The sequence below is a fragment of the Galeopterus variegatus genome, unplaced genomic scaffold (genome assembly GCF_000696425.1).
Source record: "Galeopterus variegatus unplaced genomic scaffold, G_variegatus-3.0.2 Scaffold3434, whole genome shotgun sequence".
Classification (NCBI taxonomy): Eukaryota; Metazoa; Chordata; class Mammalia; order Dermoptera; family Cynocephalidae; genus Galeopterus; species Galeopterus variegatus.
The window spans coordinates 103,790-128,998 of NW_007729545.1; the positions used below are offsets into that span (position 1 = coordinate 103,790).

General features: G+C 35.5%; 1 protein-coding gene across 1 annotated transcript in view; it reads left to right on the top strand.

Annotated features, from left to right (window-relative positions):
- The window catches only part of LOC103600736 (glutamate receptor ionotropic, delta-2-like), a gene marked incomplete at its 3' end in the record, with an annotated part of 41,402 nt that extends 24,331 nt beyond the window's left edge, over positions 1 to 17,071 (top strand). Inside the window, exons 2-3 of the mRNA XM_008585067.1 lie at positions 190 to 474; positions 16,866 to 17,071. Coding sequence (XP_008583289.1) covers positions 190 to 474; positions 16,866 to 17,071 — 491 coding nt within the window. The remainder of the gene's footprint in view (positions 1 to 189; positions 475 to 16,865) is intronic.
- Positions 17,072 to 25,209: the final 8,138 nt, after the last annotated feature.

Consider the following 25,209-nt stretch of genomic DNA (forward strand, 5'->3'; position numbering starts at 1 on the left):
AGGACAGAATTCTTGAACTGAACTTTGGAAATATTTTATAGTTTGAGGATCTTCTCATATAGAATGTCCCTTTCTTTAAAAAATGTGGATAGTTGTGTAGTAATTCTGTAAGCTTTATTCACTGCTCCTCAAAAAGGGAAAATGTGTGAAGGCCATTAACATCTTGAATATTACTGTGCTTTCTTGCAGCCTGTGAACTTATGAGTCAAGGCATCTTAGCCTTGGTCAGCTCCATTGGCTGCACGTCAGCAGGGTCCCTCCAGTCTTTGGCAGATGCCATGCATATCCCCCACCTCTTCATTCAGCGCTCAACAGCTGGGACTCCAAGAAGTAGCTGTGGACTCACCAGGAGCAACAGGAATGACGACTATACTCTCTCTGTTCGCCCACCTGTCTACTTGAATGATGTTATCCTAAGAGTCATCACAGAGTATGCCTGGCAGAAATTCATTATATTCTATGATAGTGAATATGGTAAGTGTCTGTAAATTGTGTGAATTTTGTAAGATTATGTTTTCATGAGAAGCAACTTCATTAATTCCTGAAAAATGTTGAGGAGTTTACTCATTGTTATTTGTGGTTTTCTTGTCATATTCTTCTTACAAACCTAGCAGCAAAACGAAAATTTTGGTTCATATCATTAAGTTCAATTATTTTGTATGAAATCCTTTTGAAATCAAATTTAAAAATAAATACCTATACCTAATGCTCAGTTTACAAATATTTCCAAAGGGAACGTCACTCCATTATGTCTTGATTTTTCAAATGATAGGTGGGAAGTCATAAAGACATTACTGGTTTTTTCCCTTTTCAAAAAAATGCATACTTCTCTATTATAATAAAAGACCATTTTGTATATCCAAGAACACTAAAAAAAATTAATTACCTATTCTTATTATTTGTTACAAAAATATCTGACAGATCTTGTTTACACCTTTGTGTAGACTTCAGTAACTACTAAGTACTTAACTCTTCAGAGTCACTAAATTTATATTATTTTATAGTTTTCCCTGCATATTGTCCATCATATGAAATCTCAGAAAAATACTGGATAGTATAAAAACATTTAATTTATTTAATCATTCAAGGTCCAAAATAAAGCATTGTCCCTAAATTTACCATATTTTGAGGAGAAAATGATTGTCTCACTATATTTACTTGTGTTACATTATGAAAAGTAAGCAAAAACAGTATTATTTCTGTTTAATTTTTTTCTGAATTTATCCACCTGTTTTCTAACTGATTAATCCCAGAGATCTTCAAGTATAGTTTCCCTCTTATTTTTGTCACTAGGGAGAAGAAATGGAACACAGATGGGTATGATCAAATGAGGGGAAATAAAGAGATCTCAATAAAGAATGTGTGTTTTGAAATGTGTTTCCGTAGAGGTTATGTCTTAAGAAGGAGTCTCAGAAAAATTTTATTTTCAGTATGAATGGGTCTAGTTTTTACATTTTTATCAAAAGAAAATGAGAGGATTTCACCCTCTGTAGTGCAATTTATTTTCTTAGTAAATAAGTAAATAAGCATTAAGAGAAAAACTGTTTTCTTGTCATGCTATACCCAGCATTGTGAACAATATTGAAGAACGGTTACACGAGGGTAGGCCAGAAAGTGTCATCAATAGAACTGAGAACAAGTTGGCAGAAATCTGGGAAGCAACAAGTAAGAGCTCCTGAGGACCCCCAGGGAGGAAGAGCGAGTGGCAGTTACAATTTAGTCCTAAATATACAAAGATTGCATGGGGTTTTGGCAGCCAGTGTCGCATTAAACCTGACAGAAAGGCTTCAGCCAAAGTCTGTGGCACTCTCTAGAAACACACTCCTTTGTCTCCAGTACGGAAATCTGTACTTTTGCTGTTTAATTCATGTTATTTAAGGGTCATAGAACAAAGACAAAGAGACTGAAATGAATAAAATAAACAAAAAGGATATTAAAAATGATTGGCTCATCAGTAAAAGTAAGGACTGAAACCAACACGAGTCTGAAATACGGTGATAGATTATTTAGTGGATGTAGCAAACTCTTCATCTCTGGAATCAACAGGCTGAGTATGCCTTTGTGAGTTTTCTTCCAGTCAGATTACTTGTAGCCTTGATGGCCTTAAGTGATGTTCTTATGACCTCCAACCAAACATAAGTTGAAATAATGAATTTTTAAAACTCTAAAACTTTCTTTAAAGAGGGAAAATGCTTTTCAGTTAGTACTAGAAAACAGTCCTGTAAAATAAAGAATAGAAAGTGATGTTTGGTCAAGACATTTTCAGAACATTAAAATGAGAATTTTATTCTTAGATTATAAATGCCGATGCAGAAAGAAAATCCCTTGACAGCTTGTTTCCAATTCCTGCATAGTTTGCACTCAGGAGAGTCTTATGAGAGAAGACAGTTTTATTATTGATTAGATAAATATATTTTTGAAAATGTATTCTAAATACACAGTCACAGAATTATTCACACATGTTTGAAATGCCTCTTTCTTTTCTCCTCAGGTTTTTTTTTTTTAATAAGTACTATGCTATAACCACACAATATATGACTGGGTCTTCTGTTACATACAGGGTTTTGTTTAGAAATAATTTTTTTAAAAATTTCCTTTAGTCTTGTGATAAACTTGTTGTGGGCTTATTTAATTTAATAATTCATGAAAAATTACCCTGATTGTATTATTGAGATTATTTCCTGTAATACCCTTGTTTAATGAAAGAAAATTTCTCTTTGATACTTTCAATAAGTCTTGCTAGTAAAGAACTGGGCTAGAGTCCAAAGTAAACATCAAGCTATCCAAATACCTTCTACCTTGAAGAGGGCTACATGTACTTACATATCCATTCATAGTGTCATCATTAAATTCGAGCATTGGAATTGTATTTGACTTTTATCTTAGTTATCAGGAATTGCTTTCATTACGGTATGGATTAAGCATCATCTATGGATGGAATCAGGCAGCCTGCTAGGGCCAACTGTATTGAAGATGTATTTTACTTAGAAAAATATACTTTTTTTAAGAGTTAGCCTTCTATATCCAGTTAATTAGAGAAACACATTTTTCAAAAGCAGTTAATTATGATTAAGGGCATAGTATAAAAGTCTACTTTAAATTCCCTAACAAAAAAAATTCATATTTTTGATTCTAAATAAATGGATGAAAGGAGAAAAAAATGTAGAAACCTTATTTGAATGGATTGATTCCTGACAGTTTTTAAAAGACTTGAAAAGAAGTCGGGAAGTGTTGAGCTTTTAAAAACGTGTCATTCAGGAAATATTCACTGCTCACTTGCTTAGTGCAGTACAAAGTGTGAGGAAAAAGCTTCACAGAATGTAGTTTTAGCCTTTAAGAAGCTTACAATTAACAAAAGAGGTAAAATTTATATATGTCTCTCAGTGGAGAAAATAGTGGGTTAAGTGTTATGAATGATGAAAACTGAAAGCTAGCGGTGTGTAACGAAAAAAGTGTTATATTTTGGCAGCAGTGATTAAAGAAGGCTCAGTGGGCAGACTTTGATCTTGACTATGAAAGTTAGGGAAGATTTTGAGAGGTGACAATATATGAGAAACAGCCACTTTAATAGAGATAAAGTGTGATCAAGTTTTGCAGCAATTAAAATATTAAAAATAGTGTCTCCAAGCATTTTTACTTGCCAGGCACTAGAATAGGTATTTAAATTATATCATTTAATCTTCTCAACAGCCTTATGAAGTGGGAAATATTATTGTCACAATTTTACAAATAGGGAAAGAGAAACAACTAATGGGTAATGTGTTCACAAAAACATAACTAAGAAGTGTCAGAGATGAGATTTAAAGTCCGATACAGCCTGTACACTTAGCCATGTAGAATGAGTATGGAAAGGTTGCTAAATATCTCCCAAGAATAAAACAAGGGCTAGTCTTACAGAGAACATTTACTATATCCAGGCTCTGGTCTAAGTGCTTTACATGTGCATATTATCTCGTTTAATTCTTGTGTAGCACTGTGAGGTAGCTGTTATTTTTATTTTTACAAATAAAAAACTGAGGTAGCAGAAGGTCATGTAATTTGAAAGAAAGTCAAGAAGCCCAAATTCAAACACTCTTCCATAGTCTCTGAGTTCAACCACTCAGAGACTATAATTTTGACATTATAGAAATAAGATTAAGATTAATATCTGACAAACTGTGGAATAAAAAATAAGTTTACAAAGTAAATGTGGAGAATCATATTCATTCAAGTGAGACAATGACTTCAAGCCTGCAGATTTCCAACATATTAACATCAAGTAAAAACATTATATGTTAATTAAGAAGGTTTAGTTATTGTTAGCAAAACAACTACAGGATCGGCTAGAGAGAAAAAGGGGGACTTTACTTTCCAGCAAAAGAGACACTCTACACATTGGGGAAACACAGCCTCTGGCAAGAGTGAAGGTGTGTGCTCTGCTGAGGCAAGGGAAAAGGATGGTATTTATGCCTCCTGGGATCAGTTCTATATACATATTCAGCAAGCCTGAGGAATGCTATGAATAGGTATGGGGAAAGCCAAATGTGTGCTCAGTGAGTGAACATACGTGGAATCATAAGGCACAAAAGGTGTGTTATTGCGCAGACTTCATAGACTGGCCTTGCATGGTTTTGATATGGCCCTTCTTGTTAGGAGAAGAATGTCCATGGGGCCCGTTCTCTGTCTAATTGGAGCCGTAGTGGGCCCCCAGGAATGAGAAGGGAGGTTGGTGCAGGCACAGGTGTCCCTTGGAGGACGGCGCCGAGATTTTCCAACTGTAGCTGATTGAGCCTTATCTTTCCAATGCTGTTTTTGCCTAGTTACAGGAAAGAAGAGTTTCATGACAATCATAATATAATTTTTTGTAAGCATGGGGATACATGTCTAACCTGTCATTCCACTATGGCTGTCTGACACTGTCTGATAATTTTAGGGTATCTCCTTTGTTACTGAACTCAGGTCTGACTATCCGCCCTCTTAAGAAGAAGAGAAAAATAACAAAAGAAAACTCCTCAGAAGTCAAATGGGTGGTGTTAGAAAAGTCAATGTATTCAACTGAAGGAGATAGCAGGCTATCCAGTCTCAGAAATTTAGATTTACTGAGAGGTTTTTAAAGGAGGGGTTGAGGGAATGGAATGTGGGAGATGAAAAGCAGGAGAGAAGATGTGTTACAAGGGGTCCATGTCTATGGGTCAGGTATAAGGTCTTACCAAGGCATCCTCCGGTTTCTATTCTCACCTTCACTGTTATCTCAGGACCCTGCAAGATTTTGATTTGCACCAGTGTACTTGGCTAGTGCCCAAGGTCAGATTCCAGTCATTAGGCCTTGATCATTTCTCAAAACACTATAAGCCTCAAAGAAAGAACTAGCTTTGCAAAGTATTAATTAGCTTCTCGACTTTGTTTTCCTCCTTAGCAAGCAAGATAAGAAAATCAGGAGATGGAAAAAAAGAGTGGAAAGGAAAAAAACTGTCCATTTTAAAATTCTCCCACCTTTCCACGGCCAGGCAGTTTTAGGTCCCAGTACAGCTTCAGTCCTGCTCACTCCAACACTTTCGGCCACAGAGTCCATCTTTTCCTGTCTGTTGGGGTATGTTTTAACATTTTCATTGGAAGCATGGGAACAGGAAAGTCATTGGAGCAACCCAGGTGACTCAAATGTATCAGAAATAGCTGTTTCCTATACAATAACCATTCTCTCATCTTCCTTTGCTAACTGAATACCAAACTTACTTGAGAGCACAATATTCCCAATAGAAAAAGTGCATAACCGAGATTTCACAGGTGACTCAAATGTATCAGAAATAGCTGTTTCCTATACAATAACCATTCTCTCATTTTCCTTTGCTAACCGAATACCAAACTTACTTGAGAGCACAATATTCCCAATAGAAAAAGTGCATAACCGAGATTTCTTGCAGCTGATTCTAAAACTTAAATGGATTGTGTAAAGATCTTTTATAACCACAATAATCTCGGGAAAAAAAGAGAAAAAAAAATGGATGAAATGTTTTATATGATTTCAAGGCTTATTTTGTATTGGCATACAAATTAACAAATAGATTAATGGAGCATAACCAGGGGTCCAGTCAATGTGTTATTGACAATATTCCAAGTCAATTCAGTAGGTGCTGAACCAATTGGGTATCTGTATGATAGGAAAACAAAAAGAACTTTCACTCTTATCTCCTACCATACACAAAAATTAATTCAAAATTTATCATAGACCTAAACTAAAATCTAAAATTAGAAATCTTTTAGAAGAAAACATAAGAGATTATCTTTATGACTTTGGGGTATACAAAGATTTCTTAGGAATGAAAAAGAACTAATCAAAAAAGCAAACAATTTAACTTGGATTTCATGAAAATTAAATTTTTCTTCTCATTAACAGGCAATATTGAGAAAAGAAATAAACAAACTACAATCTGAGGAATAAATTCTGGTACATATATCTGAAAAACATATGCAAATGTATACAATATATTAAGGGCTCAGAGAATATATATCAACAAATTCCTACAAAGCTCAGTATGAGATCAAAAACACACTTAAACATACGCAAAAGACTGGTGCAGACAATTTACATGAGAAGATATATAAATGGCAAATAAACACGAGAAGTGAGCAACGTTATTAGTCTATTGGGAAATGCAGATTAAAACTACAATGAGATACCAGTCTAGGCCCACTAGATTAGCTGAAGGCAGAAGGACTGAGAATACTACATGCAGACAAGGATGTGGTGCGGCACAACCGCAATTCTCTTACTTTGCTGATTGGAATGCAAAACGTACAACCACTTTGGAAAGCTATTTGGCAGTTTGTTACAAAGTTAAAACCTACCTACCATATGACCCACCCATTCCACTCAGGAAAATCAGAATATACATTCACACAAATTCTAGCATAAGAATACTCATAGAAGCATTATTCATTATATTCCAAACCAGAAACAAACCAAGTTCCCATTGATTTGAGAATGGTTAAATGAATTTTGGTGTATCCACATTGGGGAATATTATTTAGCAATAGTTAATGAAATATGCAACAACATAATGTTGAGTGAAAGAAATCTGAAATTAAAAAGAGTAAATTCCCTATTATTCCATTTATATGAAGTCCAATAACATACAAAATTAATCTATGGTGATACAAATCAGAAAGTGGTTGCCATCTGTGTGTCTTAGGTGGATTGTCTGGAAAGAGACCTGAGATGAGTTTCAGTCGTAATGGAAATATTCATTACTTTGTTTTTAGTGGTAGTAAGAGTGGAATACAGTAAATACTCTTAGAACTCAACGTTTAAGATCTGTTTATTTTATTTTATGTAAATTGAACTTCAATAAAAATTACAAGATACAGCAACCCATCAGATATTTGAAGATCAAAAAAGGTAAGGAAGAGGGAAAAAGTAGAAAATCAATTTGCACAACTATCAGAATTTTAAACTAAATGGCATAATTGAGTCATGATTATTTAGAGATTATGGAGTAATAGAAGGTCAGAATTTAATTTGGTGGACACGTAGAACCCCAAACTGGAAGCATATTAGAACCACTAGATGAGCTTTTTAATAATAGAAAGACATGGGCCCTATCCCAGAACTCTGGAATCCAAATTTTTGCTAGGCAGGCCAGCAACATATATATTTTTAGAACTCCCCCGGTGACTCTGATACAACCAGCTTTGTTCGTTGATGAAGCATCTGAAACAACAAATTTCAGCAGGTCTCTTCCTCTCCGTCTTGATTTTAACACTGTTGAAGGAGCTTATTTCACTGTTGGACATTGGACATTTCTAGTCGTCAGAAAGTTTTCTTTATATTAAACTGAAAATCCATATGCTGGACAAAATGAGACATTTTCTGGAATAATATAAAATAAATAATCTCTTTTGCTTAGAATCATTTATCAATAAGTAAAGAAAATTACTATACTGCCCTGAACGCACCTCAGTTATCAACTGCCTAAGCACCACAAGTAATTTACCATTTTCCACTTGATGTGGGCTTCAAGTATTCCACCTTTCTCAATGTCTTTATCCCTGTCTATTCTTATTTTTGAATCTCTCTGCATAAGACCTGACACATTTACTGATCGCATAGCATGCCACATGCTGTCTTGTCACCATAGAGAGACGTGACACCTTTAACCTCTCTTTAGCAAAATACAAAAATGCTGTGCCTTTGTTTTTTCTCATAGTTTCTGCTTTTTAAAAAAATTTATGCTATTTCTTTATTGTGCATATATTGACTAACTTCCAATTTTCCATCATCCTCGATTTGCTTAGCATGCTATTCATGCCTTCTACCAAACGCTTTCCAAGAGGAAGTGTGGTCAAGTAGGTGGGTTTTATTATTGAAAGAAGCTCAGTAGTGCAGGCAGAGTCACTATGAGAGAGGTCTAAGCAAGGAATTAAGATGGATGTGTTGTCATGGGTAAACACCCGCAGGGTCCTTGTTTATTGTGAATGCTAAAAGAATCACAACAATATCAGAAAGGAACTTTATTTGGGTTGTGCAAGCCAAGAGTGAGGCCAGTCTCATGACCTATACCAAGCAGGTGACAGTTACAATCTCTTAAGGGTCTAGCTACAAGAACTCATACATATTCAACAAGAGCTGGGTTATTGCTATACATATACAAGTTAGGATGAGTGCGCATGAGCAGTGTGGCATCATGTATGTTACATGCAACTTGTGTTCTCTTGGGGGTGGAGATTTAAGCACTAAAATGAAGGGGAGTTGGCCTTGTATTGTCCAAAGGTGAAATTAGGGAAGAGTTGAGACTCGTGTGCGAACTCCTTGATCTGGCCAAAAATGGTTAGAACTAGTTGAAATTTTGTCCTCAATTGTTATCAAAGGAAGGCTGCCTCTACCAATCAGAATAGTTGAACAAAAGGGAGGAAAGTGGAAAGACATATTAGGGAGAGGAAGGAATGAAGGGTAGCTCTTAATCAAGAGTGCGGGTTAGTAGCTCCCAGATGTATCAGCCAATGGCTAAATTGCAGAATCAAGAAGTCTTGCACTGGCATCATACAGAAAACAGAAAGTTATAGGCGGAGGTGGTCCGTACAATAGGAAAAAAACTACATTGCTTTAATGGGAGAATTTTATTCTGAGAGTATCGATAAGAGAAAAGTTGAATTTCAGGGTGTGGAACTGGATAGAACTGCTTTACTAGAATGGTGCAATCGGTAATATTGATGTGCTCTTCATCAAATAAGCTACTCGGATTCTTTAATTTCCCTTGCCTGGAAATGGTATTCGTTCCACAGCCTAATATTGGGATAGATATATCGGTAGATCTATTGGGATGGGTCCAGTGTAGAGACTGGTTACAATGACAGGGAGCTAAGCAGTTTATTATGGTAATGACATAGAGACATGAACTCATTAAAAGTAGTTAGATATTCTTTAAGCACAGCCTCATCTCTACTTCAATTCAAGTGTTGGCTTTACTCTCAAGCAAGACAGCAGGCACTGGTGACCTTGAGCATATTCTGACAGATTATTGTACTAAAGATCCTTTCTCTTCTTTTGTTCTTTTATCTACATATCATATATTACATATCATACATATAGATTTATATCCATATATCAAATCTCACACCCTGTTTGGGTCCTTTGCCAATCCATGAACCAAACAATTTAGTCAGGGATGTAGAGGATTTTACATCACCAGACTGAGTTACATGATGAACTTCTGGTGGAAGAGTATAGGGCAGGCACATATAGACACATACACTTCATTTTTTTGTTGTAAGGAAATCTTGCTTATAAGAAAATAATTACTAAAATTATAAATATCCTTTATTATAATCAAACATTTTAAAATAGCTTTTAAAACATACAATTCTTAAGTTTGGTTTGAATTTATTTCACTTTATTTATTTTGTTTAGTTAAAAATTATTTTATGGCCTTAGCCTTTTTGACATTTTTCTTATAGTTTCAGGACAATGTTTCATATTTTACAACAAGATTTTTGACTATATGTAAATCTCTACTATAATTTGTTAAACTATTTCTGAAACAATCAGAGGCCTAAATGTGCATAATGTGTTGATAAACTACCTCAGCATGAAAATGACTAAAGCAAATATGTTGGGTAGAAGTAGATACTTTTTGACACTGATATGCACAAAAACAAAGAAAAATTGAACTTCAGGGATTAATAAATATGTTGTTTATGAGCTCCTCTGCATACCAAAAACATTGATTTAATGATCCCAAAGTGAGAGTCATTATATAGTCAAGTGACCTTCAAATTTGATTGCCACATGGGAGGCCCTTTTGAAACGAACATTGGATGACGATCCTTATGATTGCATTTCTAAGAATCACACTTATTCCATGCAGTCTTAATGTAGGTTTAATCAAGTCCCATGAAATGGACACATTCCTCTTAATTGATTGCAAATGTTTATGATTACCCTGAGAGTGTTTTCAAATGTCTGATGACTATAATATTACTGACTTTCTCTCTAGACAGTCTTAAAGCTGTTTATTACTCATTTGGCTACTTTCCAACTTTCAGTTCTCTCATTTACTTCAATGTACATGAACAAGCATGTAATTATTCCAAGCATCTTATTGAACTATTTCTTTGCTTTAGTACATATTATGTCAAGTAGGTAAAAATTGTATGTTTTACTACTTTGGGTTTGTTCATGAGCAAAATGTCCTTAATAATTATTGATTGATATTACTGTAAAGATGCCTCTCATACTGAAATACTATGATTTTATGTTCAAATCACAATTTCTATCAAATAGAGAATTTCAGTGATTGGCCATGTTTTGTTCCATTTCTGTTGCTTGTAACAGAAATACTTGAAAAAGGGTAATTCATAAATAAACTATATTCATTGCTTTCAGTTTCAGAGGCTGGGAAGTCCAAAGTCCAGAGAACACATCTGGTGAGGGCCTTGTTGGTGATGACTCTACACAGCAACAAAGCATCTCACATGGTGGATGACAGAGCTAGAGAGAGGGTTAAGCTCCTCGCTTGCTTTCCTCATAAAGCCTTCATAGCCACACCCATGGCCACCATTAAACCATCAATGGATTAATCCATTCACTAGGGAATGGTCCTCTCAATCTAATCACCTCTTCAAGGCCCCACCTTTCAATTACCTTAATAGGATTTCCCACTCTCTTAACACTGTCACAGTGGGGCTTACATTTCTAATACATGAATTTTTGGAGGACACAATTCAATTCACTACTGCTGGACTGTATCACTCAGAATCTGACACAATATATTATTATCATTATGTTTTCAAATATAAAGTAAAAATACACCATAAATGCAAAAAAAATATTCAACAAATGACTCCAATTCTTTTTGAAGTAAAGATTCTTTTAAACAAAATTTTAAAAATTGCTCAATGGGTAAAAGCCTTATTTTCTTAGGAAGGAAGCTATTTATAAAGTATGTTTTGCTATTCAAATGTTGAGAAATCCCATTCAGCTCAATGATGTATCTCATGTATCCAGAAGTTTGACATATTCCTTTTTTATCTAAAAAATTTAAAAAATAAATGTGACAAGGTTCTAAACTAATTTTAAGGCTTGGCATTGTCATAATTTCAGAAACACCAGTATTAGCTGAATGCAGTGCTGAAGTCTTCCTCCTCCAAGTGAGATCAAAATGATCATGTAATGATTAGATATGCTTAATCTACACAAAGGAGGAAGAGATAAGTAGAGGGGAAAAAAATAGACACAGAAATTTAGTGACAGATCTCTTTCCTTATTGGATTCGATATTTTAAAGGCAATATTTGAACACAATAATCAGAGTGATAACTACTATTTTGAAAGATTCCAGAGAATGCCACTAAATTTAGTTAAATTGCAAATGTAATTTGACAAAATGAGTAGTATTGCAAGATTCCTCTGTCTATAATAAGGTCTATGCTGTCATCAGGTGGTGCAGATAATATACCCCGTGAGAGCAGGGGTTTTTCATTCTGTTCAACAATCTCTTTCATTCTCTCACCATGCTTGGCACATAGTAAGCCAAGACTTGATTCAGAACGGGATTTATTTGAGCCCACTACTGGTATGGAATGAATAATAGGGTGTCTCTTTCTGGTTTAAAGTCTTTTGGGGGTCAGTCTTGAAATATGTTTATACATTAAATTCTAATATTGTCTGGGATTTTTCTACCCTAATCTACTTGAATATAAACCATTTTTAGTAGAGATTAAAATTAATTTTACCTTAGAGATCATAATAAAGTCATTATTTTACACAATTTAATAAAATGAATCATTAAGATTCAACCAGAAACGACCTCTTGGAGGGTTGTTGTGAGAAGCTGGCCTAAGTAGGTAACACAATCAAAATATCAGAGAAATTGATGGTTGCTAGAATGCCAAGTTCTGAGGTTGTTACATAGATCAACCTTTAGTTCTTATCAAGATTTTCTTCCATTTTCTGTTTTTCTATAGAAGAAGATAGCAGCACAAAATTAAGAACAAATGGGACTTTTGACTAGGGATAATCAAGTCTTGATAATGAAAATGTGCATTGCATTGAAATTGGCAGTTTATAAACTGCTTTAATATTTCACATACCCTATTTCCTTTTATCTGAACAACCCAATAATTAGGTGAAATAATTCTTTTTTGCACAGATAAGTTATGGACAGTTGCTACTTCCCATATGCTTCCATTCCTTTGTTACATTGCTTTTATTGGCATTATCACATTAAAACATAATTTCCTATTTAAATTCTCATTACCTCCACTTAACTAGAAGCACCTCAAGGACAGGACCTGTACCTTCATTTTCATCATCAAACTGCCAGGTTTGGTTTTTAAAAAAGTATTAGTGAGGACCTTCTCTCTTGCAAGTGACAGAAGTTCACTTCAAACTAGCTTTTCTTTTCTTTTCTTTTTTCGATTCATTCATATTGTTGGCATGTCTAGGGAACAGCTGGCTTGCCTGGCTCACTTTACTTACTTTCTCAGTAGACATGCTGGCTCCTGCAATCCCAAAACTACATCATTACAACTTGTAATAGAAAAGAAAGACCCTTTCTTTTACATTATCCATCTGGGACACATGACAATCTGGAAATAAAACAGAGAGGGCTGGGCACATGTGAAGCACGGTGATGGGTCCAGTAAAAAGTCCATCTTCCTATTTGAATAAAGGAGAAGAAATACAGGGAAGATAAAAACAAAAGACATCAACTATGAAATTGTATGCAAGTTAATAGGGCTATGCAGGTAGCAACATAAGGATCCAAACCTGGTTTTTTGACATCAGATGTAGTATGTTTCCCCCTAAATAAAAGGAAAAGATGTTTTAAAAAGGAAAGATGGAAATATTGACTAGAAATGATTTATCAGGCCTTTTCACATCAAATTACTGTGAAAATCAAAACAATAACTTTCTGGCTGCATAAATGTAAGGAAAATTTCCAGATGGACTCTGACTTGTGCCACCCAAATCCCCCTTCAAAACTGAAGAACTTATTCCCCCAACTACTGGGAATGCTGGCAGCTATTCCCCTAGCTGAGGGCAGTTCCTAAGAAGGGTAGTCAACTGTCAGCCAAAGTCCATGCAGGATTGTAAATTACCTCCTGCCACAAGCCCTAACTTGGGCATTTCTGAAAGCCACTCCATTTCAGAGCTCCCTGCAGGGCTCCAATGAGATGTATCACAGCCCAGGCCTCCTTGACTGGTGGGCATTTTTCTTTCTCCCTTCCCTTCTCACACAAGTGTTATTCCTGAGAGCAGTCCCCAAGAAGCTTCCTGTTCTCCAGCCTCTATCTCAGTCTGCTTCCCTGAGAACCCAGCTTTCTATAGCTTAGTATGTTTTTGTTGGCCATGAGGACAACTAAAGTTTGACTAAATAGTAACTGAAAACAGTTAAAAGTTATGGGGAAAGGTATTTATATGTTATATTTCTTAATATTTTTATTTAAAATGTTCCCCTGTTTTAACAAAATGTCTTACTACTAGCTAACATGTTTTATACTCATAGAGTTTGGTTAGCTAAAAAAAAAAAAAAAGTCATTAAGAGCAGTGACAATATATTTATCTGGGTTCTCCAATAACTGCCCATAAAAGAAACAAGCAGATTAGACTAAGAGACTATAATCTAGGTGGAGTGCAGAATGTTCTGGCTATATACATTTACTGGGGGAGAGAGAGGATCCATAATCTTCATGATTTTCTCAAAGGAGTCTGTGACACAACAAAAGTCAAGAAATTGGAGCACTGGTTCCCAATATGATTCTCTTAAGAATCATAGGGTGAGAAAATCCCTAGGCTTTGTCTTGAGAGTTGCTGATTCCATAGGAATGGGTTTGAGCTCAGAATTCTTAATTTTCAGCAAGTTCTCTAGATGATTCCAAAAAAATAAAAATCAGTTGACCACAATCTAAAAAATACCATCCTAAGGATAATAGTTCTATATTAGTTTCTATTGCTAGCATAACAAATTATCAAAATTTAGAGGCTTATACCACACAAATTATTTTATTGTTCTGTAGGTCAGAAATCTGAAATAGTGTCTTCATGGGCTAAATCAAGGTATCAGCATGGTTGTGTTCTTTTCTAGTGGCTCTGGTGGACAATCCATTCCCTTGCCACCTTCACCTTCTGGAGGTCATCCAGCTTTCTTCACTCACAATCCCTTTCCTCATCTTCAAAGTCAGCAACATTGCTTCTCGCTGAAGTTTCTGAAAGTCTCAACCCATTCTTCAGGAGTCAGATCTCACTTTAATTTTCTTCTTCTTTCTCCCTCTTCCAATTTTAGGAACTGTGTGATTATACTGGACTCAACCAAATAGTATGGGATAATCTCCCTATTTAAGGTCAGCTGATTAACAACCTTCGTTCCATCTGTAGCTTTATTTTGCCTTTGGTATGTAACCTAGCATATTCTTAGATCACAGAGATTAGGATGTGGACATTTTGGGGAGGCCATTTTCTGCTTACCACAAGTGTAGAGCTAGGGCTGGGTCTGGAGCTCACAGACCCCTCAAGCCCATTGTCCAGACTGGGTCACAAACCCTTCACAAGCAGGTCTATGATTTGGTAACTGGAAAAAAGATCCTTGGAGCCTTGGTTGAAGAAAGAGTAGTTTTTATTTCTGCACACACACATCTAGGAGCTAGGCAGTCCAAAGAGAAACTCAGAAACTCTGGGGTGGGACCCAGGCTTTTGTATTTTGTGTAACTTTCCCAAGTGATTTGGATTCACACCAAAGTTAGAGAACATCTGCTTAGTGTGTACATAGTCCTGTTATTATACTTCCACCTGTGTCTACCAAGTCCCGTCAGATTTAACCCCGTGTTTAATCTGTGCTTCAGTGTCTTACACCCTTATATACTTTCTGACTTGGATATTTAATGAATACATAAAATCTTTATTATTCCAGCTCTTGTATCTCTTGCTCTGCTGCAGCTGAGGCTTTTATTCTTTTAACCTGCTTTGATGGTGACATCCTGGGGTTATAATACAATTAGGAATAAGAAATATAAGTAGAATTTACACAAGATATCTATTCTGAAGAGTTTGAGAGCCATCAGATAACTGAAAATATAATATTTATGGTAATTGTTTTAAAATAAAAGCAATCAGAAGAAGAAAGCAAAGGTTATTTTTTACAGCTAATTTGTAATCTTGCAAATATAAACTTTTGTTATGAGTAATTGCCAGTTTCCAAATTTGTGGCTAATTGTTTTCACGTTCTATGGGCTTATTATTTTGTGTTCACTTGGTAATGTATTGAAAAATACATGAATTAATCATTGCCCCAGAGAGGCAAATTTACATGCATGCAATCACATACAGTTAAGGATTTTTCATAAAAAGTTCCTTACAATCCCATTTATTTCTTATCTTTCTCCAATATTTTGCCTTTAAACATTTTATGCCTTGTATATATAATGAAAAATATAGCTTTTGATATAGTAAAAGCTAATCTAGTATATTAAGATTATGTTGTGCCAGGTACACCTGCTAATCATGCTTATCAGTTCAGATAACTTTTTCTATAAAGAATCAATGTGGTGCTAAGAAGAAATGTTTGCAACATTTCAGACAATTAATGTTAATTAAAAATGCATCAAAGTACAAATTTTAAATACTTTAGACTATTTTTTACTTTCCTTATTTAAATGTGAAGTGGGCACTGAACTTTTAAGTTGATAACCTTTCAGAACATTGCTTATTTTAGAATGGGCATGTTACTATTTTGCTAATAATGATACATTCAAAAACACTGCTTAACATTTTCTAAAATGCTGAAATATATTTTGAAAACTTGTACTTTACTAACATATTACATTCTCCATACTTCTGAACAGAAAATTGTCTCCCACCAGGTTTTTCATATTTGAGCTAAAGATGTGGTTCTCTTAATACAGGCAAAAATGTAGCTATTTTATTTGTGATCTAAGTGACATGAGGCCTTTCGAAGATGATTTCTTGCAATTCTCTTTCTACTTAACTTGTGAATGTCAAGTTTAGTGATACTGTTGCTTATTTTAAGAAATGTCGGTAAACTTGATTCAGATTCATCTGCCCTCAATGATATTTATATTTTACTTAAGGTTAACATCAGTCATTAATATTGAGGAAAATAGGGAATGGACTTTCCTTCTTCTCATGTTTTACTTTAGGATAGTGAAGCTCCTCCCAACTGCCTCCCGCAACTCTGTTCCAACATTTCCAGTGTGGAAATAATTTAGGAATCCGTCAACTCTAAATTTCATAATTGAGAGTTTCATCAGCTACTCAGTTAGTAATTTTAGACAGCCTATAATAGTGTACAATAAACTATTCTGATGTAAGTGGAAAAGATTTTGTCTCCCTTCTGTACTATAATTCACATATTTATGGGCTTTCGATGTTCCTAGATATCCGTGGAATACAGGAGTTTTTGGACAAAGTATCTCAGCAGGGGATGGATGTTGCACTTCAGAAGGTAGAAAACAACATCAATAAAATGATCACTACTCTCTTTGATACCATGAGAATAGAGGAATTGAATCGCTATCGAGACACTCTTAGGCGAGCCATCCTTGTTATGAATCCTGCCACAGCCAAATCCTTCATTACTGAGGTAAGCAAAAATTGTCATGGGGTAGGGGTTGGGTGTAAAACTTAAATGCTTTGCAATGATCTCCACAGAGGAGGTGAAAATGAACAGCAGTGTGAGGGAATTAACTACACAACTCTCATTAACACTAATGGAGATCACACAGTGAATTCCTTGCTCATCTCATTTACCCCATACTGTCCAGTTAATTGCTGAGTATGTTCGCATTTATATGTATTTAGGCACATAGCCAGGAAAGTTTTAAGAAGTCTTATGGGGGTTTAAAAGTGCTGTTGACCTGAATGAATCAAGCAAGTTCAAGAATAAATTCACAAGTGCATAACTGTCTAACTAATCCTTAATTTTTTTTTCAAGTTAAAATTTTACTTCTGAGAGAAGATTTACCTGAATCAGGCCATTATTGCCTAAACGTGGTTACTTTCACAAAAACGTATAGCAGATTTACTTCTGCTCTTTGAACTCTGTACCAAGACAATAATTAAAACTGTCTGAAATTCTACAGTGATGACCACTGTACTTTTTATGATGCTGCATCCTCAAATTTTTAATCACAACTGTTCATTTGACTTAAAGCTCTGAAACTTTGTAAAAATGCAATTAAGACTGTCTAGTGTGATTGATATTATACTTCTATTTTCTGAAATGTGTGCTATTGCCTTGCAAAGGATTATTGTCAAGACATTTTCACCTTACTTCAAGTTTTAAATTTCATACAGTGATAGAACTTTCACATGGGTTTTATTGTTAGTGTTTTTAATTTGGGTGACTTTATTTGATTGATACTTTTTTCCTCATTGCACCATTATGCTTCCTTTAGCTCCTGAAGTATCACTGTAAAGCCTGCAAATTAGGAATGTGTTAGAAGTTCTTTGACAGTCTATAATATAATTGGATCAAGGAACTTGAAGCAGAATATAAATCAATAAGAAGAGTAAAGCTTGTGAAAACTGTCAATAATACCTATTTTTATGTTAATAGAGAACTTTGTTATGCAGTTTAGGGACAAATATAAAACTTCTACTTTTTGAGTTTAGCAAATGACATAGGATCTCATTGAACCACTAGATTTTCCCTTAAGAGAGAGAATATTTCCAATTCTACGGGAGTTGGTTTTTTCCTTCAAGAAACACAAAATCTTTTAGAAGATTGAAAACACATACACAGAGACATATAATATAAATTGGAAAGTTAAAATTGCGATAGCTGAGGATGAAGTATCTGTGGTCATTTCTGGCTAGGAGATCAGAGAAGACTTCACTGAGAGGGTGTATATCATGGGTAGAAATTCGTAAGAGAGAAATGGTATATAACAGATAAATTAATATAAATCTATCTCAGCCACTTTCTGGTCATGTGTGTGGGCAAATTGCTTAACATTTCTGAGCCTCCATTTCATCATCAGTGAAATGGAAATAATACTTCTGATTTCAACATATTAAGAGTATAATACAGATTAAATATCCCGTAATATGCCTTAAAAAGGGGAGGCTTGGCACCTGGTAGGTGCTCAAGAAATGGTAACTTCTAGATCAGTTTTTTCTAGCATGTATCTGACACATAGCAGATGCTGAAAAACGGCTTGCTAAAGTGAAAATAAAAAAGACGAGCAAACCCAAAGGCCTTGGCTGTATGCTCAGAGTAGATGAAAAGCAGCATACATGAAGAAGAGCTGTGGCACACAACGTGTGGAACATGGCTGTCTACCAGATGGCAAAGGCCCTTGAGAGCCAGGGTAACAATTCATGTATCTCTAGTAAGCAGGTGGAAGTTATGGGCTGAGAAAGAGGGAGACCTGACAGGGCTTTTGCTACAGAGAGCCTATTGGGGGAGAGCCTTAGGAAGTAATGTGCTCTGTTTCAGACAGAGAAGACGAAAGTGTATATGGGTCTGGTGGTTATGGGACACAAGATCACAGGAGTGAGTCACTCAGGGGCAGGTTGTTGGAGTTCATCTGGCCAGGAGATGGAGAACGAGAGAAGCTTGAGGTTTTTAAACTGGGTCCTAGAAGATCATGGTTCTGTATTTATTTGCTAGAGCTGCCATAACAAAATATCACCAATTGGGTTGCTTAGACACAGAAACTTATTGTCTCACAGTTCTGGAGGCCGAAAGTCCAAGGTTAAGATTCGAGACAGGGTTGGTTTCTTCTGAGGGCTGTGAAGGAAGGCGCTGTTTCAGGCCTTTCTCTTTGGCTTATAGATGGCTGTCTTCTCTATGTCTCTTCCCATTGTCTTCCCTCTCTGAGGTCTGTGTATCCACGTTTCCCTTTTACGTAAGTACATCAGTAATTTTGGATTAGAGCTCACTCTAATGAGCTCATCCTAACTTAATTATCTTTGTAAAGACCTTACCTCCAAATAAGTTCATATTCTAAGGTACGGGGTGTTGAGACATCAACATCTGAAAGAAGGGAGACTATACAAGCCCATAACAGATGTCCTTAATTGTTATGAGCAAAAAAGGCAGAGGAGTAGGTTTGAGAGTTCAATTTGGAACATGTGAAATTTGAGCTAGCAGTGGACTATTCGGGTGGTCGTAACTATGTTTTTGCACTTTTATATTACTAACTATCTTCTTACTATTACTTACTACCTTCTTTTCTAATGTCATTAAAACCAGTGAACTCATTCAATCCTCATAAAAAAAAAAAAACCTTTGAGCTGGTATTGTCATCGTAATAACTTCGTATAGCATACATTATACGAAGTTATACGAGCTGCAAGTATGTGGATTCTGGGTTCTCTATTTTGTTCCATTGGTCCATGTGTCTGTTTTTCTGCTAATACCATGTTGTTTTGGTTACTATACCTTTGTAGTATAATTTGAAGTCAGATAGTATAGTGCCAATGGCTTTATTTATTTATTTGTTTGTTTATTCCTCTGGATTGCTTTGGTTATTTGCAGTATTTTGTTGTCCATATAAATTTTAGGATTGTTTTATCTATTTCTGTGATGAATGTTACTGGTAATTTGGGGGGATTGCATTGAATCTGTATATTGTTTCAGATAGTGTGGACATTTTCACCGTATTAATTGTTCTAATCCATAAGCATGGATTGTCTCTCATTCTTTGGTTTTCTCTTTAATTTCTTTCAGCAGTGTATTTTTCTCATTGTAGAGATCTTTCACCCACTTCTTTGTTTAAATACATTCCTAAGTGTTTTATTGCTTTTAACTATTAGATATTCATGGAGTAAGGTGTTTTATTACTTTGGAGCTGTTGCAAGTGGGCTTTTTTTTATTTCTTTCTCTGCTATTTCATTGCTGTTGTGTAAGAACGCTACTGATTTTTGTCTATTTATTTTGCATCTTGCAACTTTAGTGAGTTTGTTGGGATATAGTTGTTCATAATAGTCTCTAATGCTTCTTCGTATTTCTGTGGTATCAGTTGTGATGTCACCTTTTTTATTTCTGATTTTTGTTGTTTGTGTCTTCTCTTTTCTTAGTGTGTCTAGCTGATGGTTTGTGACCCGAGCTGCAGAGCCATCTGTAGTAAGGGAAAACCACTCTGCCTCTGGCTGCAGGGGCAAAGTGTGTAACGGCGGAAGTGTCTAGGCAGGAGCTTATCATAGATGATATCCTGAAGGAGGTGCTTTCTGAGTTGAGCATTAAAGGACATGTGGAATTGGATCAGACAGGGAGCTTTCTAAGCAGCAGGAAGACAGTCAGCAAAAAGCACAGAGACAGACAGAGGATGAAGCAAGATTGCAAAGGGTCAGGGAAGGAATAAATGGAGGTGGATATGTTGACTACTCTGTTGAGAAGTTTGGTAATGAAAGTAAAAATAAATTATGCATAAAACTTTTTAAAAAGTTTGTGATGGATGCAAGAAACAGGAAAATCTGTTTTGTATTTAGGATAGAACAAGCTGAGCCTTTTTACACAGATCTTGGGAAAGCAACCAGTGAAAAGGGGAAGACTGTAGAATGGAGAGGGAATATCGGTGAGATGAGATCCCAGAGTGTTACTTAAGAAGCTCTCCCAGGGAAGGGCTACCCTTGACCAATAACCTAACATTGCTGTTTCAAAGGTAAATGAAGTTAGTTCACACTTCGTTAAAGGAATTTGCTTTGACCAGTCTTGTGTTCTTGATAACCAATTTCAACCCACGTGAACTTGACATGTATTCTCTCCTTGGCTTCCTACTCTTGACTCTGAACTTTGGTACTTGTAATAATCTACTGCCTCCACCTTTGTTCCCAACCACATAAAATCTATGTTTGTGATTTTTCCTGAGATATTTCTCTGCCTTCTCCTACTCAGGCACCATTTTTTTTTTTTTTTTTTTTTTGGTAACTTGTCTTTTACAGTTGTTAATGTATGTCTCCAAACTGTGGAGAAATTTATTCCACACTGGTCTCCAGCAGTGATGCAGGAATTACAGAAGGCGTGTGAACACCCCCAACCCATCCTCAGTGGGTTATACTGTTCTGTGATGTGCACAGTGCTTCCTGTTTCTCAGTTAACTGTTCTCAGACACTTACCAGCTTGCTTCTGCTGTCCCATGGGTTCTTAGGAGTATTTCCTCCACTTAGGGAATAGGCTGACCCTGATAGTGATAGAAGCAGTTCATTCAAAAGGCAGGAAGCACTGAATTCAAAAGAATGCACGAAAGTTCTGCAGACACAAAGAGGAATAGTTTCTGAGTGACCTAGAGGATCACTCAGTCTAGTGAAGGAGGCAGGCATATAACTAAAAGATAAAATGTGAAGGGAAAATGCTGTAATAGGGCCGGGTAAATGGTGCTCCAAACTCCCATAGGTGAACTGACTAACTCTGCAGAGAGGTTGGCTGGGGTCAGGACAAATTTCACACATAAGTTGCTTCACTAGAATCTCGAAAAATGTATAAGAATTTGTCAGTCAGACAACAGCCAGCTCGTTCTACTTCTTTCTACTTCTAGTTATTTTCAGAAGGAATTACTTTATAATTTTTAAAATTTAATTTTTATTTACCTTTATAATACTCTGTGTATTCATATGGTTCAAAATTTAGAAGGCTTAAAAGGATAACCTCCTGCCACTGTTTTCTCATCAGACACCTGATTTCATGAGGCAAATAATGTGTCTTGTGCAGCATCCAGGTGTAAACACATATACGTACACAAGTACACACATACACACATTTTGTTTTCTTACACAAATAGTGATATACTAGGTATAAATTCTGTGCTTGGATGTATTTACTTAGTAACACTAAGGAGATTATTCATTGAGAAAGGTGAAATATTACTCATAATTTTTAATGGTGATACAATATTCCATTGATAGGTTAAGTCACTCTTAACTCTTTAATTTTTTTTCTATTATTACTTACTCGATAGATACTGGTTGATTTAATATTTTGTCTCCTACCTATTTACCTTCCGATATAATAAATGAAGGTTTAGTCCATATACTTCACCCACACTCACACCTCCTCTCAATAGTTATAACACAATTTTAAACAATTTTAAATAGTATAGCTATATAGTTATTCCCATACCATCTACTGTAGACAGTACAGTCTCCATAAAGATTCTTTCACTATTCTTTCACTCTTCTACTTCCAGACTTCCATGATCCACAGCTCTACTTTTCTATTGAGTGGAGTGGAAGCATATATTTTCTGTTCTCTAACCATAAATAAATCTTTCGTACCTAAGCTAAAAGCTGATTCAATAACATGAAAATCTGTAAATGTGCTTATATTTTTATCACTGTGAATATTTTTTGCAGCATGACAAAGTATTAATATATGATTGTTTTGAATTTTTTCTCACTTGGTTTTAGTTTTTTCATTTAAGTTATTACTGTTCTTACTTTTTTCTTCATGGTATCTTTGTTGGCTACTTAAATTCTGAATTCTTGACATTAATAGCAAAACAAAATCCCTGTTAACTGACTGGAGCCTTCCCTCCCAGAGCCTTTTCTTTCCTGCTCTATTTCTAGCACTTCTTTCAGATTAGATAAATTTTTCAGTGAGTTACATTCACAAATTTCTGGATCCCATATCTTATAGTTTCTTAGTTTTCTGCTTTTCTGGGTAATATTTCAACTAATTTCTTAATAAACAGTGTATGGAAGGTAGAATATCTCTTTCTTCCACTTACGAAAATATATTTATTCTAACTTCATCCTTGATGAATAATTTGGCTAATTATAAATTCCTAGATTAAAAATCATTTACTTCAGAACGTTGACAGCATTAGTTCATCATACTCTGGCACCCAATCATTTAGACTGAGCAGATGGGAATACAGTCATTTTACTAAAGGTAATGCTAGATTTTGTATGTGTGTTTATGTGTTGTCTTTACTCTAGGATAATGCCAACACTAGTTGCCCCAATTCACCCCAGAAAGTCAATCTACTTCTTTAGAATTTATGCCTTTTTTGTTGTTTTTTTGGTTTTTTTTGCTTATGGATAAATGTCAGCTTTCAGGGACATTTTGCAAATGATAGTGTGTGAGAAGGCCCTGTGAGCATCAACATACATTTNTTTAGGATAGAACAAGCTGAGCCTTTTTACACAGATCTTGGGAAAGCAACCAGTGAAAAGGAGAAGACCGTAGAATGGAGAGGGAATATCATATCGGTGAGATGAGATCCCAGAGTGTTACTTATGAAGCTCCCCCAGGGAAGGGCTACCCTCGACCAATAACCTAACATTGCTGTTTCAAAGATAAATGAAGTTAGTTCACACTTCGTTAAAGGAATTTGATTTGACCAGTTTTGTGTTCCTGATAACCAATTTCAACACACGTGACCTTGACATGTATTCTCTCCTTGGCTTCCTACTCTTGATTGAACTTTGATACTTGTAATAATCTACTGCCTCCACCTTTGTTCCCAACCACATAAAATCTATGTTTGTGATTTTTCCTGAGATACTTCTCTGCCTTCTCCTACTCAGGCACCATTTTTTTTTTTTTTTTTTGTAACTTGTCTTTTACAGTTGTTCATTGTATGTCTCCAAACTGTGGAAAAATTTATTCCACACTGGCCTCCAGCAGTGATGCAGGAATTACAGAAGGCGTGTGAACACCCCCACCCATCTTCAGTGGGTTATACTGTTCTGTGATGTGCACAGTGCTTCCTGTTTCTCAGTTAACTGTTCTCAGACACTTACCAGCTTGCTTCTGCTGTATCATGGGTTCTTAGGAGTATTTCCTCCACTTAGGGAATAGGCTGACCCTGATAGTGATAGAAGCAGTTCATTCAAAAGGCACGAAGTACTGAATTCAAAAGAACGCACGAAAGTTCTGCAGACACAAAGAGGAATAGTTTCTGAGTGACCTAGAGGATCACTCAGTCTAGTGAAGGAGGCAGGCATATAACTAAAAGATAAAATGTGAAGAGAAAATGCTGTAATAGGGCCGGGTAAATGGTGCTCCAAACTCCCATAGGTGAACTGACTAACTCTGCAGAGAGGTTGGCTGGGGTCAGGACAAATTTCACACATAAGTTGCTTCACCAGAATCTTGAAAAATGTATAAGAATTTGTCAGTCATACAACAGCCGTCTCTTTCTACTTCTTTCTACCTCTAGTTATTTTCAGAAGGAATTACTTTATAATTTTTAAAATTTAATTTTTATTTACTTTTAGAATACTCTGTGTATTCGTATGGTTCAAAATTTAGAAGTCTTAAAAGAATAACCTCCTGCCATGGTTTTCTCATCAGACACCTGATTTCCTTTTCATGAGGCAAATAATGTGTCTTGTGTGGCATCCAGGTGTACTTTCATGAGGCAAATAATGTGTCTTGTGTGGCATCCAGGTGTACACACATATACGTACACAAGTACACACATACACACATTTTGTTTTCTTACACAAATAGTGATATACTAGGTATAAATTCTGTGCTTGGATGTATTTACTTAGTAACACTAAGGAGATTATTCATTGAGATAGGTGAAATATTACTCATAATTTTTAATGGTGATACAATATTCCATTGATAGGTTAAGTCACTTAACTCCTTAATTTTTTTTTTCTATTATTACTTACTAGATAGATATTGGTTGATTTAGTATTTTGTCTCCTACCTATTTACTTTCTGATATAATAAATGAAGGTTTAGTCCATATACTTCACCTACACTCACACCTCCTCTCAATAGTTATAACACAATTTTAAACAATTTTAAATAGTATAGCT